The 26183-nt window shown below is 33.8% G+C and overlaps 1 protein-coding gene across 1 annotated transcript in view; it reads left to right on the top strand.

Annotated features, from left to right (window-relative positions):
• Positions 1 to 26183, top strand: part of SRFBP1 (serum response factor binding protein 1) — a 52852-nt gene that overhangs the window by 6331 nt on the left and 20338 nt on the right. The window contains exons 2-3 of the mRNA XM_024757151.1: positions 4108 to 4196; positions 5278 to 5350. Coding sequence (XP_024612919.1) covers positions 4108 to 4196; positions 5278 to 5350 — 162 coding nt within the window. The remainder of the gene's footprint in view (positions 1 to 4107; positions 4197 to 5277; positions 5351 to 26183) is intronic.

The following is a 26183-nucleotide window of genomic DNA, read 5'->3' as shown; positions in this document are numbered from 1 at the left end:
AAGCTAGGTGTTTGGGGCAGGCAGTGTGAGGAAAATAAAAGTAATAGTTTCATTTTTACATGAAGTGAATATACTTATTTTTTTAGTATATTAAACTTAACAAATACTGGAAAAGTTAATAAGCTAGAAAAGCATTTTTTGGCATTGGCATGAAACTAAATACATGAAGCATCCCTTTGCTTTTCAGAATTCCCTTATGCAGTAATGACAAACATAGTACTTCTTAAATTGGAATTTTAAAATTGGAGTCTAGCTTTCCCAAGATTGAAATGTAACTGAGGACCAGTTCTGCCCACTGCAATTTATTAATCAAGTTTGGTTAAGAGCAGTTAGCAAATAGTATATAATCATGTCATGCACCTACAGGTTACAGCAGTTAGAAATATTTGTTACTATATTTTAATGCATAATTTATTACTTGCTATTTATTTTATGAATGACTTAACTTTCAAAAAATGTATCATAACCCCCTATTATGCTGCTTATGAAATGTAGCAATTCATTTTTCCACTTAAACCTTGTCTAAATGGCTTTTGTTTATGCAAGTATGATTTTTTTCCTAAGTAGATCTAACTTTGAAACAAATTTCAAAGAGGTTAACATATCTAGTGGAAATCTGATTACATTCTGTTATTATATTACTCTTTTGAAACAGTGAATGAACAAGTGAGTATTGCTCCCTTTCTGGTCATTTGCTTAACAAATACTTATTGAACACACTTATTGTATGCCATCTACTAAGCTGGGTGTTAAGATGCAGTGTTGAATAAAACCAGATATTTGACCTTCGTGGAGTTTATAACCTAGTGGGAGAAAGACACATTAAGCATAATCAGATTAAAAGTAAAATATTAATCTCAAAATAAGTGTCATGATAATTCTAGAAGCACTTTTTGACCCCTGAGGGAGGCCAGGAGACACTTTATTGAGACATGACAGTTGGGCCAAAATCAGAAAGATAAGATGTTAAGCTAACATGGAGAGAAAGCAGTCCTATCAGAGAAAACAGCAGGTGTAAAGATTTGGTGGTAGTTATAAGCATGGTGAGGATGGAGTAAAAGATGGCCCATTTGGGCATTCTAAGAGCAATTGGATCTAAGTGTTAAAAAATGTATTCTGATTGAGTTGTGGGTACGTGATTGGAGAAGGGCACAAATGGATATTGAGAAAACAGTTGCCAGTAACTCAGCCAAGAGAGCCAAGAAGTCAAGATAGAAGAAAAATGGTACAATTTGAGAGGTAATTAGGAAATAAAATTATCAGGACTTGATAATAGATTCATTGTGAGGGATTTAGAAAAGAAAGCTACCTATAATGAGCCTAGGTTTATAACTGAAAGGATTGTTCTATTCCCTTAAATATGAAACACCAAAAAAGGGATCCAGTTGGGAGTGAAGAACAGGGGTTCAGGTGTGAGTTGGAGGTGATTTTTTAAGCATACTTGAAATATCAAGTAGGCAGTTACACATTTAGGTCTGGAGCTAAAGTGGAGATCTCATGTGAAGGTAGAAATTTTCAAGTCATCTTTGTTTAGGTGGCAAATTAAAACTGTATACACACATAAGATCACTTAGGGCTAAAATGTATATCTTGAAAAGAAGAGCTGGCCTAATCAGTTCAAGACTGATTAGAGGTGGATGTGCCTTCACAGAAGACCAAAGTGAAGTAGCTAGAGAGAAAGCAGGAAAACCAGGATAGTATTCTGTTACGGAAACCAAAAGGAGAGTATTTTAAGAAGGAGAAAGTGTTCAACAGTATCAAATGCTGCTGAGACTTCAAGCAAAATGAAGTCTGAAAAATTCTTGTTGGATTCAGGGACTTGTAGACATCATTGGTGACTTCTAGAAATCATTTTGACAGCTTTTAGTAGACTGATGGGAATTTTTATGTGGCATGCAGATAAGGAGATGGTGAGTTTGAACATCTCTAAAAGCTTGACTCTGGGGCAGTTGAGAGAGGGTGCTCCTAGTGAACTTTGTACTGAGATGTTTTGTTTGTCTTTTCTTTAATGAAAATGACTCAAACATGATTAAAGATTAGTGGAAAACATCCATTTAAGAGATTGACAATGCTAGAGTAAATGGATAGTTTGTAGTAAGGGTTATAGGAAGGCAGAAGAGGATGGGATCCAAAATACAGTTAAAAGATTAACCTCAGAAAAGTTCAGGGATATTTCTTATATTGTAACTTTATTAATAGAGGAGGATGGGTGATGCAAGTAAATTTACATTCATGGTAGTAGAAAGACGATGTTTCCCATCTGATGTTTATTTTCTCCATGAAATTGGAAAAGAGAGAAGAGAAAGGTTAGATGTTTTAGGAAAGCAGACACAGATTTAAAATAGTCATTATAAAGTGAATTGACCAAAATATATATGTATAATAGGATTGCTAGGAAGTGTAAGGACCCATTTGAGGTTAGTTATGGTGAATATCTAGTAGATAGAATGCCTCAGATATTTCCTGGCTCTTGGGGTACTGTGATAAAAGAACTCAGAATGTTGTTTTTATCCAGGGTTCACTAGAGGGATTGCTAACCAGAGGGATGAGTTTAAGGTATTGGCAAGTGTTGATTATGTACCTAAACTGGATAAGAGAAGGAAAATTAAAAAGAAAAGGACTAATCATTTGAGAGAATGTATAGGGGTCAGTGAACTAGTGGTTCCAGTAAACTCGAAGACCATTATAGTGGGTGGGGTTGAACAAGCAAGCTGAAAGAAGTTGTGATCTCAGTGCAGAGTATTTGAATTGATGGTTTTAGAAATGGAATAGTTACGAGCAATGACTAGAACTATGTGTGACCATGGAAGTGGGTGGCTATGATAGAATAGATTAGGTCATTAGAAAGGAGGAAGTCAAGAAGTGAGGATATAATATTGGGGTGGGTTATTCAAGTAGACACCTACATCACCCAGAATAATGGCAAAACTTAGGGTGGAGAGAAATTGTAAGTTGGTTGCCAATATTGTCAATGATAAGGGGGTGAAAGATATTAATGAAGGGTAAGAGGTAACAGCTAAATACAAGAGTCTTGTAAAAACAGAATCATGTTGTTACTGTTATTTTGGCAAGAAGAATTTGAGGATTATGTGTGCTAAGCACTCTTGCCAAGCACAGAAAACATGTAAATATTGCAAGGCCCCTACTCTTCAGGAGATTTTAGACAGTAGAAAAAGACAGCCTCATGAGCAGTTAGTGACAGTACAGTGGTAGGTGCTACCTACAGGTATAGTGGGAACTCCAAGGATGGAATGGTTATCTAACTGAAGAAGTCATTGAAGGTTTCACCGGAGCGATTATCTCTGAACTGAATTTCATGTAGTTCCTGAAGTGGAGGAGGGGTGAAGGATATTACAGGAGGAATTATAAGACGTATGCCTCGTAACAATGATAGATAAAAGATAAACTCAATAGCATCCCATTGCACTAAGTACTATTATAACATGGGGTTCTTTATCATTGGAATATTTCTATCTCTTGGCCAATAATTCTGTTTTTTTGTTCTTAGACCTCAGCATTGTTCTGTAATGGGGCGATTTAAATGTGTGTGTGTATGTGTGTGTGTGTGCACCTGCGTGTGTGTCCTTGTGTTTTTTGAGTATGCTTGAAATAATTTGTTACTGAATATAAATAAAAGGGGTGTGCTAAAAACAAATAAAATAAAGTCACTTTCATGCATTTGCTTTTGTTAATACAAATGCCCATTCAGTAAATTAAATTCTTACAATTACGGGTGAAGCTTTATTTTAAATCACAAGGATTCAAAGATAAATGTGGTGGTCTCTGATGTCAGGGAGCTCACAATTTATTATGTTCCAAGCCCAACAAGATATAAGTGTAATTTAAAATACTAGCCACTGGGAATGCTGTGATTTTTTTTTTTTTTTTAATAAGTTGTTTCTCCTAAATCCTCAGATGCATATTTAGAATGTTGATTTCTTATTCCTTCACTGTTTATGGAAGAAGTTTGATTTCATCAAACTATGAATATAGTTAAATAAAGCTTTGATTAAAGTGGTAGACTTATTCTATAATATTAATACTCAAAATAAGGTATGTTGCTTCTTGAATTAAGAACCTCTCTAATTGTGGCTTTATTCCTTGAAGGTTGTGAAGATGCGAAAAGAAGTGAAGAGAATCCGAGTTTTGGTTATCCGAAAACTTGTCAGGAGTGTTGGCAGACTGAAGTCAAAAAAGTTAGTCATTTAAAGTCATGGTCCTATGACTAATAAAATGTCAAAAGTTGTCTTTATTCAGTATTTACAAAATTTGAGGGTAGGACCTAGAGGAGTAATTAAATGTCTTACTCATACAGCACTTTGTTTTATATGTAGATAGGATCTGAGTGAGAGAAAATGTGCTCTGTCAGCATGTCCTTACATAGTTTGGACCATATTCAATTAAAATATATGATAAATTCTGTTTTCTCAAAACTCTTCTTGTGGCTTTTTCAAAGTGAAAATCCTTTGGGGTTATTCATGTATTTTATGTTATTAGTAGTTATTTTTTTAAGATGTTGATATAGTTTAACAAATCAAGTGATACCTTTAATCAGTTATAAAGATTTCATATCACCTTATTCCTTGAATTGATAATTAATTTGAAATCTTTAGGACCTTTTGGAAGTGTTTATCAAAACATTGTGTTCCATTTAATTTTTTTGAAAAAATAATGTTTTGTATTTTTGGTATCACTAGTATTAGAGAAAAAGTATGTTATTTATAGTTCTTATGCTTTAAGCATGAGTACTTACAGAGTCTTCAAATGTGTTTTGTTTCTGATTAATTTCTTGTTTTTTCTGTTGTAAATGTTTCATAAGATAGCCCTTTTCTCTGATATAATCGTGTATTTAACATCTTTATGTATTTATTTAATTCCAGAGAACAGTTGTCATTTAATAAAATTATATCCAACCTTGTAGCTTATGAAACTTAACTGTAGCTTATAAAACTTACATGAAATACAATGTGCTATTAATCAATTGATTAGAAAGTATTATTTGGCTTTCCCATTAAGGAATTAGAAGGCAAACTGTCTATCAGTGGTAATAGTCATTAATATAATACCTGGACAGTGCTTATTTTTGCCAAAAGCTTGGGTTTGTTGATGGAATTGGGGCATGTGTTGGATGCAGGAGAGGGCAGTGCAGGATAACAGAATGTTTGTTACTTAGAGAGTTATTAAGCTCTTCTAAAAGAAATGGAGAGACTTTTCATTATGATACTAGTCTAAAATAAATGGTTTTTCTGGCCACATATTATAATGTGTCTTTTGCAGGGGTACCAAAGATGCACTGTTGAAAAACCAAAGACGAGCACAACGATTGCTTGAAGAAATTCATGCCATGAAGGTAAGAAATTGTGTGGATGTGTATATATGTGTGTTTCCATGTCTCCTGTCAGCCTGCATTCTGTGTGTGTTTGGTGTTACTTATTTGAATATAATCGTGAGTTGACCAAGACTTATTTGTGTGGGTCTGTTTGGTGAAGAATGTAGCACGTTTAGAAAATTGTAATATGTTTGTTTGCATTATTCTATGTTTTTTACTGAAGTTCTTAAAGTACTAGACTAATTTGAGTCAAAACTATGCCAAACTAAACTCATCTATGTTTAATAATGCTTCATACCTAAGATTTTTATTTTTACTGTAACTTTAGGCATGAAGTCTAAGTTAAGATCAAGTCTAAGTTAAGTTCATGCTGTTTGGTAATGTGGATGGTGATATTGGTGGCTGACATCATGCTTTGCCTATTGCCAACTCAATAAATTTTTGTGTGGTGGTGTCAGCACTTTATTCAGCTCTGTAGTAACTTGAAATAAAATTAGTATTGGACCAAAATGATCCGTATTTTTGTTTTATTTCAGCCAAACTCTTCACTAGCATAATTTCTAGGTCTTCTCTCTGTTCTTATTTTGTGGAAACTTTCATTTACCAAATGACATACTATTAAATGTCTGGGAGACTGTTTTATTGCGGTACTGAAAAACAACATTTGGTACCAGCAGTTACCTTAATTGCAGGGTCATTTTGCATGTATGTTTGACTATTACATTTTGGTAGAACTTCTAAGTTTTGAGATAGATAAAAGAGCAAGAGAAATCTCTAACAATATTTTAATTGAGTTAGATTATCAAAGCTTCTCACAATTTTTTCCTTTTGAAGGATGATAAAGTGTCCTATAAGACAGAGTTATCATAGTTAATCTGAATAGAAACCGATGTAGGACATGATTCTTTGGTGTGAGGTATGGTTTTTGTGGGGGTTTTTAAAGTTTATTTTCACAGGACTGTAAAATTCATGGAATCCATTTGATATCTCATAAGTTTTAATACCCTTGTTGTCCAGTCATTCATTCAAAATACTCTGTATTTGACTCTTAATTATTATTTGTATCACTTTGTATTATACATCATTTAGACTTTTTCTTTTTTTTCCATAAAATTCCTGTGAGAAATAAAATATTTAGAGATTTTTGTTTTTGAGGATAACACTAAGGTAGGAAGTTATGGTTATGCCGTTGTCTTTCACTTTCTCTTAACCAAGCTCCTTACTAAATTACATTCCTTACCTAAATTTTTCCCTGTAATTTCTTCTGAATAGTCATTTTTGTAGTCCTAAATTATTCAGAGGCTTTGAGCTACCATATAATTGCTGATATAATTTTACCATGGAAAGGATGGCTTATATATAATAAGCCTGTGTACAGTATATCAGGAGTTTGGGAAGAAAAGGTATTCATTAATCTTTAAAATACTTCCCTTCCATAACTCTCAATAATGAATTTAATTTAGTTAATTAGAAAGAAAAGTTTTCCTATTTTATCTATATATGAAACTTATTTTCTGTAATTCTTAAACCTCATCAGCAGTAGAAAATCAGACTCAGTGATAATTAAAGTTTATAGGTTTACAAGATTACTATGTCATGATCATTGTTTTTGTTTGTTTTGTTTCTGTTTTTCCTTGTGTTTATAAAAGACCACTATGGAATTGTTGCCTCATATAAAGCTAAAATTCCTAGCCTGGTATAGTCCTTGAATTCATAAAATTAATAGTATATATATTCCTTGAGTTATTGTCAGTGGTTAGCATGGTTTATTTGGATACTCTGCCTTCAACTCCTTTTGTAATGGTATTTAAACACTGGATTAAATCTAAGTATAAAAACCAGAAAAAGAGTAAGTCTGTATGTTTGCTTTCTTTACATGTCAAATTTCATTCTTCATCCGTGGTTCTTTTACAAAATTGGTCTACTTTTCTAAAAGAAGCAAATACATAAAGCACTTTTTTAAATTGAAAGGTCATTTGTAATTTCTTAAGGGAGTGTTTATTGTGTACATGGGAGTATCAAAGAAATAGTCACAAAACAGAAAGCTCACAGTCTCAATTAAATTTGGAGAAAAACCTCTTCTTACTCATTTTTCCAAATAAATTTTTTCCTTGGCTTATATACCATTACATTTTTAGTCTTGTTCATGACATACTGTCCTATACTTGCTTTATATGATAATAGGGTATTTTGTTGCAAGAAGACTTCCTTAAGAAGAAAACCTGATATATTTTTAGAAATGGGAGTTTGTTTTTTCTGGCCAAGGGGAAAAAATGGCCTGATCTTTATGATACTATAAAATGAAAGATTCCAGTTTTATAGACTGTAATGTATAAATACGAAAGAAATCTTTGCTACCTTTTCTAATAGTATTCACACTTTTAACTTTGATACTAGCATATACCCTGCCTTTTGGAACAGTTCCTTTTTCTTTGGATATTAAAGTAGCTTATTGACTTTTACAGATCCCTAAGTTATTTAGCTAGAGAAAGAGATGGTAAAATTAAAGCATACGGTGAAATTAATCAAAATGTCCAAGAAATCCTTTTCTCAACAATAAAGGTAATATAACTAGCTTTTATTATTTACTACGTGCCAGGCACTATATTGTATGTTTTATATTCACTATCTCATGAAATAGATATTATTATCCCTATCTTACAGAATAGGAAACTGAGGCTTAGAGAAGTTCAGCAGCTTGTTCAAAGTCAAATAGTTGTTAGGTGGTGAACTAACTGTAACTAATTATAAAGCTGATACTGTTAGCTATTTCACGGTACTGCTTCATTAAGATGAGAACTTCTGAAATATATCTAGTCTCTACTTTCTTAAAGATTGGATTAAGTAATATAATAAGCATGAAATTTGCCCACTAGGAAAAAAAGGCCCAAAGATGTGTAACAAGTTTTCAGATTCTTTAATTCCTTACAGCTAAATATACCGTTACCTCTTTTTTGTATTTTTTACTTTCTCCTCTCTGAGGCCATTAATTTTCCTTATGCTGAATATTCCTATGCAGTGATAATTTGTATATCATGTGAGATCTTGCTCTGCCTGCTACCTTTTACTTCTCTATTTTAAACCTCTTTCACCTTTTGTTGCATTTTTTTTTCTATTTTTACATCTTCTACTCTCTATTATTAAAAGCATCCTTTGAGCTTTATCAGCTGTTAGGATTGCCTTATCTCATGCTCCATCATGGCCTGTTTCTAAATGGTTGTCATTAGTGGATCACAGATAGGAAAATGGTGTAGATTATGATCTTTAGAAGCATTATATAAAATAAAGTAAAGTAATACATTATCAAAATAATATAACTACAGTTGACCCTTGAACACATGGGGTTTGGGGCTCTGACCCTCTGTACAGTTGAAAATCTGGGTAATAGTTGGGTATAAATTAGTGTGGGACCTCAGTATCTGTGGTTCTGCATCTACAGATTCAACCAGCCTTAGATTGTGTAGTCCTATTGTATTTACTCTTGAAAAAAATCCTCGTGTATGTGGACCCATGCAGTTCAAACCCATGTTGTTCAAGGGTCGACTCTATATCATATCATTTGAACTTCACAACTCTAAAGTGGGCAAAATCTTAACTTAAAGGACATATTTAGACGTGTTCTAGACTGCACACACCCCCTTGGTTGCATGTTTGTCATAGATAGTCATATATTAATTAGAATTTTATGGTATTTCAGGTTATATATGCCTTTCAAAAATTTATTGAGATTTTTCTCTGTAATTTCACGTACTGTGATTTTGTTAAGTTTTTTCCATTATGAATGCTTAAAAAGAAATTTGCCATAGGGTAAAAGATGCCTTATTTGTCCTGAAAGTATACTGTGTTAATTATTTGTGTCAAATTAACATTTAATTCACTTATTCTACTAAAGTAATAGTATTAATACTATTGTTCTAAGATTGTAATTATTTTTGATAGTTTCATCTTTTATTTGTAAGCCAATCCAAAGAATCATATCATCAAATCAGACTCATATATTAGAGATCTTACCTAGAATCCAGCTTTACTAATAGTTTCAAAGATAGATGCAATCAGAAGGCATAGGTGAACATAGGAGAGATTTAGGACTCTCCATGATTCCATAGGTCCTTCCTTTCTGCATCAGACATGTACTTTTTGGCACAGAGTAGATGAGATATTTAAATGAGGAAGTTTAGGTATTACCTAATAGAAGCAAGCATTTAGATTTTGAAACTTATGCATTCTGTACCCCAAGGTTGTGTAGCTTACATGATATTCTCTCATGTGCCATCCCTCATAAATTCATAGATTCCGGGTTAGTTTACTATAAGCATCCTTAACAACAGGACATCCCACTGAGAGCGTTCATTAGATAAGGACTTTCTCCTAACAAAAATCATTAGCATAATTACCAGGAGAACCAGTTATCAGCATATTAACAAGTAGATTAAACTCCATCACCTACTTTTCCCTCAGTTTCTTCCTGGTAAGGGACGTGAATAGATCCCAAGACAGCTGTTTTAATTCTTCCCCTCTCTGATTTATAATAGTATGCCTTTTGGCATTTTTTCCTTTTGTTTGTATTTCCCTCTAACTTTTTGGAATGTATTTCAAACCTATAGAAAAATTGTAATGTTACAGTACAGTAATAATGCATTGTATCACATACATGTTTGTCCCTTTACTGGTAATGGTGAGTTCCAGTTACTTGGTTTAGATGTTGTCTGCCAGATTCCTCCCTTTTAAAGGTACCTTTTTCTGTTTGCATTTGTTAAGTAATCTGTGAGATGATAACTTTGAGACTATGTGAATATCCTGTGGTCTTTTCACCCAGTGACTGATGTTCTTTGGCTGAATCAGTTAACAGTTTTTTATTGTTTCTCTTTCTCTGCTGGGATTTTTTATTTCTCTGGTAAGATTTTAATCCATTGAGAGGAATTTTTTTTTTTAATATCATGGAGGATAGTGATAATAGCCATTTGTGCTTGTGGAGAAGAAAAGATATTTCTTTTTCTTGGTTCTTCATCTGCTGGGTAATTTTGTTTGTTTTTTTGTTTGGGGCCATGCCACGCAGCATGCGGGATCTTAATTATTCCTCAACCAGAGATCGAACCTGTGCCCCCTGCAGTGGAAACACTGAATCCTAACCACTGGACTGCCAGGGAATTCCCATATGCTGGGTAATTTTGAATTGTGCTCTGGACATTATGAAGATTAAGCAGAGATTCTGTGTTTGGTTATTTTTCTCCAGTGAGTGGTGGCTTTATCAGTTAACTTTTGGAATAGGCTTTAATTTCAAACAGTGTTTCTTGGACACCACCTCTAGCCTCAGTTCAGATCTTTTGCCTTTTAGTGAGATGCTTTGAATCTGTTCCTTGGATGAGTTATTTAAGTTTAGGGATTCCTTGTGTGGTTCTTTCCCTTCTGGGTTTCCCCTGCTCTCTAAGTGGATAATGTACCCAGGCTTCACTGTTGCATGAACACTGTTCTTCAGCCACTGCTCCTGAACCGTGCAGACTGCATTTAGTCTTAGGTTGCACTCTGAAGAGATGATGTCTTATTTATATAGCTTCCAGTCTTTACCCTAGTTTGTTTAGACTCTACATCAGAGCCTGTCTTCTTTCATTTACTCTGCTTTACCTTCAGGTAGGTTTTTTTGTACTGTGTCCAGGTTTCATGTTTTGCTTTATTTTGTTTTTTGGAGGAAGGGTTAATCATATTATCTGTTAGTACCTTAGTCTGTTATACCCAGAAATGGAAGTAGTGAAAGTTAAAAGTAATTGTAAATAGCTGAAAAAGAGGACTGAGCACCCACGACACTGACACTGTAAATTTAGGTCTTAGAGAGATGGAATAAGTAAAAGAGACTGAGAAAGTGTAGGCAGACAAAGAGAACCAAGAGAGTATGGTATCTAGGAAACCAAGTGAAGAGACTATTTCAAGAGAACAGAGTGATGAACTAGGTGTTTATGTTGATATTGTTGTTCTTGTTTTCAAAATTAGCAATATTATTTTTAAAGTGTAAGCTCATTTATTAGATCCTAATTATTGATTAATTTTTCAAGTTGTTGTTCTTCTGTGGTCTAGAATACTTTGCAGAACTGTGCTGATAGAATTAGAAAGGGTTTTGTTCTTGCTCATGTGATCCTAAGCATGCCTTCTCTCCTTCTTCCCCTTCCCTGTCTTATTTCTTTCTGTTAAAGTATATTTAAATCTCAAAAGTCTGAAATTGTTTCCACATTCATATTTTCTTCCTTTCGTCTGAAACCTAAAAGCTGCAAACACTGTTCCAAGTATGGAAGAGGCATAATGTTTCTCTTTCTTGTTTGCTGTCCCATACTCATTGAGCATACCCACATTATGGTCTTTTATAGCTTCAAGATCAGCACTGTATAACCTATAATTCTCTTTTATATATCTGTACTTTTAATTTACAGTATTTTTCTCTAATGCATTATAGAAATCAAGTAATAAAGAATTTCTTTAAACCTTTAGGTAACTTTAAAGATCCTCAATAAAAATTTTCAACTTAGGGTAGTATGTTTTGTTTGTTGGTTTTAATGTTAATTATCAGAAACAGAAGAATGAATAGGCTCTCCATTTTATAGCCAGCTTAGCCGGTGCTCTAAGAGCGGTTAACTTCTAATTCAGTTTTCTTTAAGGGAGAACTTTTATTGCCTCTGAAGGCAAAGCAAGATGCCCTGATTTAATATCCTTCTGTACTCAACTTGTGACATTTGAAATGATAAACAGGAAGTCATAGTGGTGTTTTAAAAGGGCAAGGGGTCAGTATATACCGCTCTCTTCACACTCATGCAACAGTGTTTAGAAACAGATCATCACATTGGAATTCTAGTTTGCTTTCCTGGCATGTGGTTTCTGTAGCTTTAAGCCAGTATTTTGAATAGCTCATAATACTAAAATCCTTAGCAGTGTTGCATTTTTAATGTGTAGGGGTCATGATTTTCATTGTAAGCTGTGTTGATATAAAGATGTTATATCAAGTCTATGGTGGCCTTAAAATATTTTTGTCTTTTAAATAAGAGCAGTGGTAGCAAATAAAAGTGGTATCCATTCTCTGCTTTTTAACCTTATTGCTTCTATTTGAAAACAAAGGAAAAGGTACAGGTCCTTGTTGGTAAAAGTGATGAAGTGCTCTTACCATTTACTGAGTCATTATATACATTTAATTTTAAAATAAACAACTGACTTTGGAATTGCTTCAGTCCAGATAAGCCTAGTTCAAAGGCTACTGAGTGTGTAAACAGGATTTAGGGGTAGGAAGGAAGGAGTATCACATGAGCCTTTTTTCCAAAAATTTTTTTTCTTATTACTTTCTGTTTGTTTTGATTTGATTTTTTAAGTTTTGTAATTTTGGAAATTTGAACTTACAACCTTGGCAGGACATTCCTACTAACTGTGAAAGTATCCAAAGCCCTTTTCAACTTTTAATTTTAAAAAAATTTGGACAACTAATACTACTATCCTAATTCCAATATGGAATAATGTGGTGATTAAGAAAAGGGGCAAATATTACAACATATTTTGTTGGAAACACACAGTGGGAGACAAAGGGCCCCAAAGAAAAGCAGCAATAAGAATAGTAAATAACTTTTTTTTAATGGGATTTTCTTTTTATTCAACTGTGATATCACCTGAATTTTGGGTTAAATGGAGATAGATTATTTTTAAACATTTACAGTCCTTAATTTGAACATATGTTTTATGTTGTTAGATTTCTGTTGTAATGGAAACTCTGTATTCTTTTTTTTTTTTTGAAACTCTGTATTCTTTATGTTTTTTTCCCCCATATGTTAGAATAACTCATGTTAGTGTTTTGCTACTCAATTAGTATTTTGTGATGAGAAAAACTCAGTAAATGTTCTGTTTTTTTTCTTGGCTGTGAAGAATTTTATTTTTTTCTCTACCTGCCACTAAATTATATAAACTATGTAGTCTTCAAAGAAATAAAAATAATCCCAAGGGTAGTGATTGCTCCAATTAAAAGTGCTTTTTTAGCAGTTTACATTGAAAATGTGTAGTTCTTTTATTCTCCCCTTCTGTAAGAACTAAACTCTTTACAAGGCATATTAATTTTATGTATGGGTGAGGTAGGGAGAGAAATTCTCACTTTTTTAATTCTTGATTTTTGTTGAAACTCAGTATATTAAAGTAGAACTTATGAGTTTTGGTGGTAGTCAGTCAATAACTACAGTTACTCTTCTGTTCATCACCATCTAAGATAGCCTCCTAGTTTATTAATGATCATATATCTTCTAAGACCCATAAAATTTGCAACCAGAAATGAAAAATGTACAAATAAAAAGACGATTAAGAATTTACAGTACAGCTATTATAAATCATATCATATACTCAGGTTAGTTAAATACATTTTAAATTAGAACCTATTATGTATGTAGATTAATAGGTTTCTGCTGTCAGGGAACATACTGTTCTGTGGGAAACAAGCGTATGAGTCTCTGTATGATATATACCATACCGTGTTACAATCAAAGATTTGTAGGAACCTAGAGAAGGGATCAATTTATTTCATTACTTACAGAATTTAGGGAGGATCTTACAGAATGTGTGGCACTGAGTTGGAACTTGAAGAATAAATATGATTCTGTTTTAGAAAAGGTAGTCTGGGTAAATAGAGCACAAGAACAGAGCATATAGGTCTGCAAGTACATTGTGTGATTTGGAAGGGCTGCTTAGGACTCTTTTGCTATTATAGTATTCATTTAGCACATTGAACTGTAATTATTTCTTTATATGACTTTTTTACGGATAGAATATTTCTGTCTCCAGTGCTTAGTGCACTAATTGACATAAAACACATTCAGCAAGTATTTCATTAATGAATTAATGTTGTGGCTGGAATATAGATTGAGAGGAAGAACAAATAGCTGAAGATAGTGGCTAGATGGAAGATGTGATTACAACTGAAAGCCTTTTGGGAAATGTGGGTAATCAAAGGTTTTTGAATAATCATATGTGTTTTCTAGAAAGAGAAATTTGGAGGAGAGTGGAAGATTGATTAAAAGGAAACAAGATTGGAGGTGAGATCCCTGATTAGAAAGCAATTACTGGCTTAATTTTTTCATTCATTAAGGAGACATTTATCAAGGTTATCTTTATGGAAGCTAATATGCTATGTGATCCATTGATCCTGCTCTGCAAAAATCGTATACTATCAGAGAAAGGAGCTGGTATGCACAGTTTTAAAAACTGGGTAAGTTATGATAGGGTCTTTGAAAATCTTAAAAGAGCAAAAGGTTGCTTCTAGCTAGTAATTAGGGAAGGTTTCTTGGAAAAGTTTAATAAAAAAATTTAATTTTTAAATATTAAAATTTAAATTTTACTGATTTATCAAATTGATATGATTTCATTGATAGTATTTAATTGAATCCCAATTATATAGCAAGGATACTGTGTCATGTAACAACTTTACTTCCCAGACTTAAATATTATTTATAGCACTAGGAAGCTCAATTTCAGATATAAGAACACTGCTCATAAATAACTTAATAATAATTTTAGTTTTTATTGAGCACCTACTCTATGTCATGTTCTTTGCTACAGCCTACATATATGATCTCTAATCTTCATAGTAGCTCTTCATGGTTCCTAATTAGCCCCGTTTTACTGAAGTGGAAACTGGGGATTTAAGCGTTAATTGCCTTGCTCAGAGTTACACTTCTAGAGCATGGCAAAGCCAGGATTCAGTCCAAATCTATCTGAATCAACAACCCATGTTCTTAACACTCTACTAACCTAACCTCTCTTAAGAATTAAGTGCATAATTTTATCAAGAATAATTAGGTATGATCAGTGTGCTTTTGCATTGTACTTTTAATGATCACGATTAATTGAAAAGTGAAAACAATAGTGAAATAATATATCATCATTGTCCCTTTTGGAAAAAAATAGGATTTATTATTAATTTGATATAATTAGAATAGTTGGGCCTCCCTAAAGATACAGCGTGTCTTGTTATCCATAAAGGATTTTGTGTGTGCATTTAACATTTAAAAATAACATCTGGAAGCTAAATACCAAAATAATCAATTTCCTTGGGACTGTGAATTGGTAACTGATTATATTTCAAAGCATTTTTTTTTCTTACTCAGTTTGGCACTATATTTTAAAAACATTTGAATGTAACATTCTAGAATTGATGCAGGTTCTTTAAATTATTAACACATAGAAATATATTTAAGAAATAAGTATGTATTTTATTATCATATATGCCCTTGAAAAAGATTACTGAAAGCTTGAAGGTTCTAGAGAAAATACTTTGAAGGAATTAGAACTTATAATAACAAATAGTTTGACTTTCTTGAGACTTTGAATGATTGTTCCTTATTCTTTCAGTTAAAGACTGCTCTCTTTTAACACATACCTATACCCTTTAGAGTACTTCCCTATATCATAGTCATAATTCTAAAATTAAAGGGAAAATCTGCCTCGGTCACCTAATACAATTTTCCTAAGGCCTTTTGATGCATTTCCTAGGTGCTACACTCTTGGGGGGAAAATGTGCTATGAGTTTATGTAATTGTTCATTAAATTTGAGATTTTGTTTCTTTTTTTTTGTTTCCTTAACTCTTTGTGGTTCAGTAAGGAAACCTAAACTTGCATGGGTGTGTAGATTTAAAAAATTCAGGAGTAAAAAGGTGAATATAATATATTCATACCAAGCTGTAATTTTGTCATTTTTTAATTTGATATACTAAATAATAAAAAATAATACCTATATATATCTCACCTTTTCTAATTATTCTTATTCTTAACATTTTATTCTAAATAAAGTGGTTTTAAGTATTTTATTTACTCCTTATAAATTTGCCACGAAATAATGCCCTTTTAAACAAATGTTTGGATTCCACTTCAAAATGGTTAACTTTTATCCCCAAAGCCAGCCATTTTGTTAGAAGAGAATCTAGAATGATGAAAGAATCTGTCCACTCTGACTTATTCCTTAGAGTGCAGAAGTGTTCTGTGTAGAATCTTTGGGTTGATATAATTGCTCTGTCTCATTTTCTCTGCCTGCCTCTTTGAACATGACAGAAGTGGGTCATTTTATGTGCCAAGAACAGTTTAGATCAGGGGAGGGGAGGATAAAAATGTTTTGTTCGGGCTTCCCTGGTGGTGCACCGCAAAAAAAAAAAAAAAAAAAAAATTCTGTTTTCTAAAAGGTATTTCTATTGTGAGAGATAGGAGTATATCATGACAAGGTGGTTTTGGAGCTTCATTTGACCAAATTATTTGATGACATTTATGCTTATTTAATATCTATTTTTAAGTGAAATGCAAATCTTTGGACTATTGAATTATGCAGGTTGTTTTTAGCACACTGAAATGGTAATTATTTTTGTGTCAGTAATTATTTTCATATCCTGATGAAAATAATTTATAGTTAAAAGATGAATTCTGTTTAGTTTTTAGAATATGAAGATTCAACTTTAAACATGAAAGTCAAGTTGGAAGTAAAATGAGACTGTATAGTAGTCCCTTGTCTGTAGGCATGCCAAGACCCTCAGTGGATGCATGAAATGGCAGATAGTACTCAATTCTATAAGTACTATGTTTTATCCTAAAAGTAAATACCTGTGATAAAGTTTAATTTATAAATTACGCACAATAAGAGATTAATAATAAAATGGAACAATTTTAACAATATACTGTAATAAAAGTTATGTGAATGTGGTCTCTCTGTTTAATCAACCCCTTTAACTCTGCCAAAAATGTGGCAGAGGCTTCGTCATTGGCAAATGCAGCTTTTCCAGTAATTTTTATATCTTTCAGTCCAAACCTATTACTGAATCTGTGTAATCATCCCTCACTTGCAGTAAAGCTAATGTCACTTGTTTCAATGGATCCCTGGCTGCAGTCTTCCTATAGGCTCAGTGCTTTCTGGTGCAGCACATGGCCGTCAATTGGAACATGTTTTGTGTTCATGTCTTCCATCCACAGATTTAATGCCTTTTTTAACTGAGCACTTATCCGTTATTTTTGCAGTTTGAGGTGCAGCAGCAAAACTAGCCTGAATTTCTTTTTCTTCTTTACCATTTCATGGATTGAAGATTTGTTCTTACTGTGAATCTTAGCACCCTCAGCTTAGGATTTTTTTCTTACTAAGTCGAGAACTTCTACCTTTTCACTTGAAGAAAGCACTTTATTGCTTCTTTTTGGCATAATCGAATAGCCAGTGTCACTACTCCGAGGCTCTGTGATACCTCAACAGTCAATTTGGTAGGAGATGGCTTCTGAGCGACTAACGGGCAAGAAACCTGGACAGAGGGATGATTGATGTACCAGGCAGGACAGGTCAAAATGGCACAAGATTTCATCGCACTACCCAGAATAGTGGTGCACAATTTAAAACTTATGAATTGTTTATTTCTGGAATTATTTTCGATCTGCTGTTTACCATGGGTAACTGAAACCACAGAAAGCAAAACTGCAGATAAGGGGAGACTACTGTACTATTTGTTGATATTTAGTAATTCTTTTAACTGGCTGCCAGCAAAAACCTGACACTGGTAAAATTTCCTAATAGTAAACCTACTTTGTTTTATTATATCATCCTCATAATCGGCAACCTAAGTTAGCTTTTCCTGTTGTCTACCAGACCAGTTCTGATTCCTTGTGGGTATTAAAAGCTTTTTTATCAGTCAGCCTCTCTCTTCCTGACCATTTCTGTCTACATGTTTCAATCAATATTATATCCCCTCCACATACTTTGTGCATTCCTGTTGTTAAGTTTCTGTAGCTTTATCTGATAACAAGGCAGAATTCACCACCTCGTACATGCTCTTAACAAAACCAGAGCGAATCATTTTCACAGGCTTCACCATCCTCTGAAACAGTGATTTTGTTGGGGGAGGCAGAGGATAAATGGTCGAAGATGCATGCCTGGGGACATACATCATAATGAATGGGATGTTTGTGCGATTTGAGAAAGGTCCCGCAGTGATTCTGGGTATGGTTTTATTTTTCTCACCATTGAGAGCGACAGCACTGAGGAGAAATTGCCTTGCTACTTCATCTTCATATGTTTAGTACTTGGGTGATCAGTTTTTAACAGTCTATTGCAGTGCTTGCTCCTTTGTGTTATGTCAGGTCATTTGCATGTTATTTTTTTGCGGACTCTCAACCACTGCGCCACCAGGGAAGCCCTGCATGTTATTTTGAAAATTAAACTCTACTCTTTCTGGTTATTTGTATTTTTAAACAATGCCTGATATTCTGCACAATAGAAGACTCTCATAACATATTTCAAATATTAATGTGCACATCTATTATAAATAGATATTTAAAGAGGTTATAGCAAAGTACCATTATCAAAATGAAGATAAATCTTATCAAAGTTGTTTGGTAATTTTTTTGTTTCTTTTTCTTATACTCCATCTAATACTAATGCTAGAGACTTTATTATTAGTTCATTTTTAATTTCAGGTTTAAGAATTTGAGTTTCAGATAGTGAGTTTTTTGAACTAAAATCAACAGTATGTTGATAACTTTTAAGATGAGGAAGGGTATAATTACAACAGCAAAGAAGAATAAAACCATTTGTGTTATTTCCTGAAATTTTTAACAAGTTGGGTTGATATTGTTTTTGTACCATTAACTAATTGTGTGTCGTTGAGTCTGTTTCTTCATTTTAAAACTGGAAATAATTCATGTCTGACTTCTTTGCTGTGGGGATTAAATAAAATATGCAATATCAGTGTTCCTAGTATAGTACTCTTTTAATAAACTTTTTAAGATTTTGAATCTCTGTAGTCTTTCACTCCATATAAATAGCATAGATGAAATATTATTCAAGATAGCCATTGCCTTTAATACCGTTTTTTTTAAGGTAGGCCAAAACTATTCAATGACAGAGTTCTTGATCAGAGATCTTTTGGAGATGTACTATACCACGCGGTCCATCATCATTGTCCGTGTTGCATTGTGAATTTAGACCAGTGTTGAAATCATTCTTATTATTTTAGTTTGTACTGTAGGATCCAAAAAATGAAAGTTTTACCTGATATTGTTTAGTTCTGTACTTTGCCGGAAAAGTTTGCACATTTTTATAATGTCATTTCAGAACCATCCTCATGTCCAAAGTACTTTATTTCAGCTCAACAAAAATATACTAGGTCTGTACTTCATATGCCAAATACTGTGCTAGTTTATAGATATATAGAAATTAATACGGTGTTTGCCCTTGAGAAGCTTATAGTCTAATGAGAGACATGGACATGTAAACAGTTTCACTACAGTGTATAGAACACTGATAGATGTATTGGAGTAGCACCACTTAGTACTGCTTTGAGGGTTCAAGGAAAACTTCCTGTAGCATGAAGCTGAGTCTTAAAAAGTGACTGACTGTTACTTCACAAGGTAAGAATGGAGACTTAAATTTATATTGCTTTATCGTGTTTGTTTTGTAAAGGAAATACTTGCAGGATCAAGAGATACAAAGTTTTTAGATTACTAGTTTACCTAAATGAAGTTATGTGTTAGGTGTGATAGCAATTTAGATTCACATATCAGCCTGGTCAAATAATAAACTTGGATGAAAGACATAGTTATTAAATGTACTCTCTTGTAATTCATTCAGCTCCTGGGCAGGAGCAGTGTTTACTGGCAGGTCTGATTTATGCTATACCCAATACTGAGATAACTGAGATATTCAGTTTAACAATTTATAATGTCTAACAAGTAAAAATAACTTCAGTATCTATTCTCTTAACAAGTATTTTTGAACATTTACCAAATGACATGTTCTTTTTAGGCACTTATGATACACCTGAGGGGGTAAAAATAGAATTTCCTCGTCTTTTGTAATTTATTTTTCTGGGGGATTGGGGAAGATGACATAATAAATAAGTTACTTATGTATTATGTTAGTGGATGATATACTGTGGAAAAAATAGAGCAGGGTACGAAGGGTTAGGAGAGATGATATGAAGTAGTTTGATATATAAGTCTGGAGTGCAGAAGAGAGGTTTCGGCTGGAAAGAGACTTCTGGGAGTTGTTGACATGTATGTGATCTTTAAAGTCATGAAACTGGATGAAATCACTAAATCTTAGATAATAGTGAAGAGAAGAATACCAAGGACAGAATCTTGGTCTACTGTTAAGGTATTTAGTTAGAGGAAGAACTAGCAAAGAAAGCTAAGAAAGAACAACCAATAGCATGGGTCCTGTAAGTCAAATAAAGAAAGTATATCAAGGAAAAAGGAGCAGTTAACTTACTGAAAGTTGGTAATAGGCCAAGGAAGGTAAGAGTCAGATGCTGTGGATATGTCGAGTGAGAGAGCACTGAGGTCTGCTCATTAGATTTAGTAACGTGAAGATTGGTCAGTTTAACAAGAATAGCATTGGTGGGGTAAAAGCCTGCTTGAAGTGGCTTTAAGAGAAAATAAAGAGAATCTGGAGGTAGCAAGAATTATCAAGTGTTATAATTAGGGTGACCATATGACTAGATTTCCCTGGTGTTCTGGTAATCATCACTTGTCCCAGCATTATTTTTAATAGAGCCTCATTTCACTCTCAAATGGGTCCTGGTTTGAACAACAAATGATATGGTCAGTGTGGTTATAATTTGCTGTCATTACTCTTGTTGGACACCCAAATTTGACCAGTAGTATCCTTTCTAAGCCAGCTTTTATGACTTTTTGAGAGAACTCAATTAGTTCTTCCTTTTCTGGCATAACAAAATTTTGCAGGGATTATACTTTTTCTGCCTCAGATCTATAATCAGCCATTTCTCTAAGAAGCCTTGTTTCATTTTAGTGGCGTTCAGAAACCAAGAATTGAATAGATCTTGATTGGGGAGAAAGGGAGTGAGAAAGGTAGGTGACCAGTCAGAGAAAGGCGTTTCACGATAAAAATTTTAAAAGCAGATGGCCAGCCAAAGATACTGAGGTGGGAGAATAGGAAATTTATTCAGGGAATTCTGTGTAAAACTGAATGAATGGCATATGAGACTCCTAGAAAAAGTGTATTATGTAATATTAGAAAGAGGCATTGAACCAGGTAATGAAAGACCAGACTTAAGTTCTTTGGCTTCATTCTGTATTCAAGACAGTGACATAATGGGCCTTGGAGTTAACTGGTTCTGGAAGCAGGAAACCCAGTTATGCTATTATAATCCACACAATCCGTAATGAAGTTCTGAGCATGTGGGTAGGATAATGGTAATCCAAAGGAGGGAACTAAATTCAACAGACACTACAGCAGAGAAAGTGGAAAGGGGGATGGGAGCATAACAGAAGCATGACGAAGAGGCCCACAGCGTCAGATGACTCTGAGTAGCAGAGGCTGGAGATGCCATTAATTACCATAGATAACACAGGAATAGGTGAAGGAGGAAGACAAAGATATTTTATTTGGAAAAATCCCTTGGCAATATGATGACACAGTATAACCTTATTGAAGTTACATCTGGTACTGTATTTAGGAGACAGTAGAACAATATTTAGGAAATAAGGTTTTTGTTATCACTGAAGGGTAACCATAATGAGATTCCCATCTGTGGAAAAGCATGAATTTGGATGTCAATAGGTCTCTCTCGAGTTATTTCAGTTTCTTTATTTCAGAGAAGTGTATTTCTTGCCTCATTTCCAAAGAGACAAGAAAAACCTCCAAGAATCCAGACTTTTCTTGGAACCTTGTAATTCCCTAGTATTGGGATTAACCCCTCATAATCTAAATATCATGTTCCAATTTTAATCACATTTTGGAAACTACAAACATGTTTTGTATTTTACTGCGTTAAAAGCCCAATCTTAGAGCCAATTGGAATTAATGTCAGCTTGATTACTGCGTCCAAGTTACTTTTTGTCTTTACCCAGTGTCCCTCCCCACTGCCTGATATAGAATAGTTCGGTTGCAAACATACTTTCCCCACTCAGCCAGAGACAACATTACACTGGTTATATAGTTATGAGTCAGTATATTCATTTGTTCAAACGAAAGCCTCTGGAGAGAAGGAGACAGCCAAATATTCAAAATTGGGATTAACTAATTTCAATTAAATTTGCTCTTTTAAATATAAGCAAAGCAATAGCATCTGGCACAGTGTGAAATAAAGGAACTGAGACGTATTCTGATGGATCTGGTTATTAGTGAATAGCTATCTTTAATGCAGGAAACTTGAGCAATGTTAGTTTAACATGATGAAGAAGGAATTTCTACTTTATCACCACTGACAACAGGTTATGGCAAAAAGCAAACTGCAGGGATTCTAGTTTGAGCCCTATTGTAATACCTTGAATGAGTCTCTTAAACTTTATTAGGTTATCATTTTCTCTTCTATAAAGTTGAGTGGTTGAGGGTCCCCAAGGTTAAGTGATTCACTAGAAGGATTCACAGGGCTCAAGGAAAAAAAAAAAGTTTATACTCAGAGCAACAGTTTATTTCTCTTCAAGGATACAGATTAAAATTGGCAAAAGGAAAAGGCACATGGGGGGAAGTCCAGGAGAAATCAAGCATAAGCTTGTAGATGCCCTCTCCCAGTATAGTCGCATGGACACACTCCTAGCAGTGATGTGTGACAACACTTGCAGAGTGTTGCCTACCAGGGAAGCTCAGTTGAGCTTTGGTGTCAGGGTTTTTTTCGGGAGCCAGTCACATAGCCATGAGTCACCTCCGTGACTCACCTTAACTACTTAGACTCCAGCTCCCCAGAGTAGAGACATGATCACCATAAATCACATTGTTAGGGTAAACTGCCTCATCAAATTGGTAAGCCTGTGGCCCAAGGGCTCAGAACTTATTTCCTAGGAACTGGCCAAAGGCCAGTCCTGAAGATAGGCCTTCTCAGGACTGTGCAGAGTTTGAGCAGCCCAGGCCTGCTGAGTTAACCCTTTCCTACACAGGTATAGAATTATGTGAGAGCTGAAGTCCCCTATAATTCTGATGTTTATGAATGGATTAGTAACTCATAGCATATATATTGTAAAGAAGTTAATGCTTTATTTCATCTTTAAGATGGATTGGATAGTTATAAATTTGAAACCTTAAATAAAAGAAACGAGTTATACTGATGCTAGAAATAAAGCTGGATTGAATGTCTAAAATAAAAGAATGTATGTCTTATGCAAGTCAACACGGAGCCCTGCTCACTGATGAATAAGCTTGCAAGTGGGAAGATGAAGATTTTCAGACTTGAGTTATTTTAAGGAAATCTAAGGGAAAAAAACTACTTAAGCTCGGTTTCAGAGCATTTGTTAGCATTAGCATTTGATTGGTGGCAAATTAGTTATTTTTAATTTCCCTTTGATGATAAATTTAAACATCTTTTTTATGAAAAATCTTTGCAGCATTTTAGTAAAGTAGCTCAGGTTTTACTTGTCCAGTTTAATGTGTCTCTCTTACACTCATTTTAAAGTTGTTTAGTGCAGTATTCCATATTTAGCATTTGTTACATAACTCAGGTATCTTCATTTTCCCATTGTTTTTTCTTGATCCATGGTTTTCTAATTGATAATGGTTTTGTGTTTTTACTTTTGTCATTTTACTTTCTGTCAAACTTTAAAAGTGTTTAAAATTTTCCTTTTTAAGTTGAAATCTAGGTAGGTATTTTTTTCCAAAGTCCATAACGTATGACTTTGGTATAAAATTTGCAAATTACCATATGGAATAATGCATCTTATTCTGCATTTGAAATTGCAGAATTATTTGAAATGGTTAAATTCAATTTAAAGTACAGAAAACTCTAAAATTTAAGAGAAATATTTTATTTGAAAAAAGGCACTGGTATTAGTTTCGTATAAAAGAAAGCCAAGTGTTCCTGTCTTAGTCATTTTACTTAGAATTAACCCTATATACTAGGAATGGCATAGTGTAAAATTATCATATAAGCACTGAACTGGTGTCTTTTCTTTCACATTTTTATTGGTATTTTCTTAACCATGTTTAAGTCTTCCTTTCTACATTGAGTATGTTTAATGTCTTTGGAACAGGAACAGAGCTGCTGTGTAAAAATGTCTTTTGCTGGGTCTAGAAATGGATCTTAGTTTTCCAGTTGGTAATGAAATCTTTTCTCAGAAAGAGCAGTCTTGTCTTTTATGGCACCTGCCTGGCTTGTTAGCTAATGCAGTTTCCCAGCCATTCACAATATAATATCTACGTTTCAGTGAGTTCTTAAGTAGTATTTGGCCTTCTCCCACTATGAATAAAAATTATGGTAATACAGAATACTTTTGAGCAGTAAGTCTTGTGGTTTGCAACACTCTAGTAGTCCTAGCTATTTTTTCTAGTATTTTATCTCTTCATCTTTGCTTTTCTAAAGAAAAAACCCACATTGGCAACTAAAAATTCTTTGGAAATTCTGAATTTGACTTGTCTATTGGTAAGAGACTTTACTGACCTCTCACTAAGAAATAGGCATTTAAAACTTTTTCACTCTGGTCCATTTCTGTTGAACAAATGTATTGATATCATTATACTAGGATCAAATAGTCAAAGGTGGATAAGAGACCATTCTCACCCTTGAAGAACTTACACTCTGGGCTCTTCATTCCATTTTCCCATAAAGAAAGTGAAAGATTAAGCTTAGTATAAGCATAAATTATTCTCTGACTGTTTTATGTAGTTCCTCAGACCTTTTGACCAGATGGCTTACTACCTAACCATGTTCAAGCTAGCTTAAGCAGAAGTGTTCCCAACAAGCTGGTTCCAACTACTTCCTCTTCTGAGTAGTTAACCAGAAACCTGGCATTGTTGCAACTCTTTCATGTCCAAGCCTCTAAATACCATTTGTCTTTTAGAGTTCTCTATGTTTTACCTAAATGAGGGCTTTTTGGAGTTTTATCCACAAAGCTTGCAATCTTATGTGCTTTTCAAACTCCTGTGGGAAGCCATTCATTTATAACGAAGAGAGTAGACGTATTGTCAGGTAAGGTACCGCAGCCGCAAATCCAGTAAAACATCCATCATCCAAGGCATTCTTTGAAAACTGTGAATTACTTCAGATCTTTAAAAAAAAAAAAAATTCCCACTATCCCCTGCGGTTTATATTACTGATCTATTAGACCCTAGTGAATTTTGCTGTAGCAACCGGCTTTCATAATCAGTTTGAAGGGTAATTTATTCTTAAAATATGAGTAAATGAAATTTTGTGGCTAAATTATAACCTGTCATGAGAACTACTAAGTCCAATCCAAGAATAATGAGAATAGTTGTTTAAGACTTCTTCCTTTAAACGTGTATTAGATATTCTGAGTCAGAATGTATATAAATTTAGAAATTGGAGCAATTAAGAGATGATTTGAAAGTCCTGGCAGTTTACCATGAACTTGTCAAGTAGACTGCATAGCAGACTCTTAGAAGGATTGAGAAAGGCTGTGGGTTAAGTTTCGTCTTACATGCTGAAGGGAATAACATTTGAGGTGCTGTCTATCCATTTGGAATAACACATCAAAGAGTCTTATTCTGAAAGGCAGTTCCTGATCTCTTCTGAATAAAAGTGTAGGGAGGGAAGAATAACTTCATAATATATATTTTATTGCAATTTTTGCATTGTCTGATAAACTGCTTGATTTATTAAATTCCTCAGTGTCTAATTAGGATAGTTCTGAACCAAAATTCTAGTTATGGCACAGCATTCCTGTCCATACAGTTTTGTTATTTAAGCACCATTTAAAAATTTTATATGAACTATGTCATAGGAGATAGCATTCCCTTTTAATGACACATATGTTTATATTTAAAATTAAGGTAAAAATGAATTGACCCAAAATACTGAAGTATGAGTGGGGTGATAAGGAAAGTTTAAGCCATCCAAATGCATCTAGATTTTACTTTTATGGTTTTAAGGTAAGTATTTAATTCTGGGCATTATTTATGGTATATGATGCTTGTCCA

The sequence above is a fragment of the Neophocaena asiaeorientalis genome, unplaced genomic scaffold, assembly GCF_003031525.2.
Source record: "Neophocaena asiaeorientalis asiaeorientalis breed wild unplaced genomic scaffold, Neophocaena_asiaeorientalis_V1.1 scaffold149, whole genome shotgun sequence".
In the NCBI taxonomy this organism is placed as follows: Eukaryota; Metazoa; Chordata; class Mammalia; order Artiodactyla; family Phocoenidae; genus Neophocaena; species Neophocaena asiaeorientalis.
The sequence above is the reverse complement of the archived record's forward strand: the minus strand, read 5'-3'. Positions and strand labels throughout refer to the sequence as shown.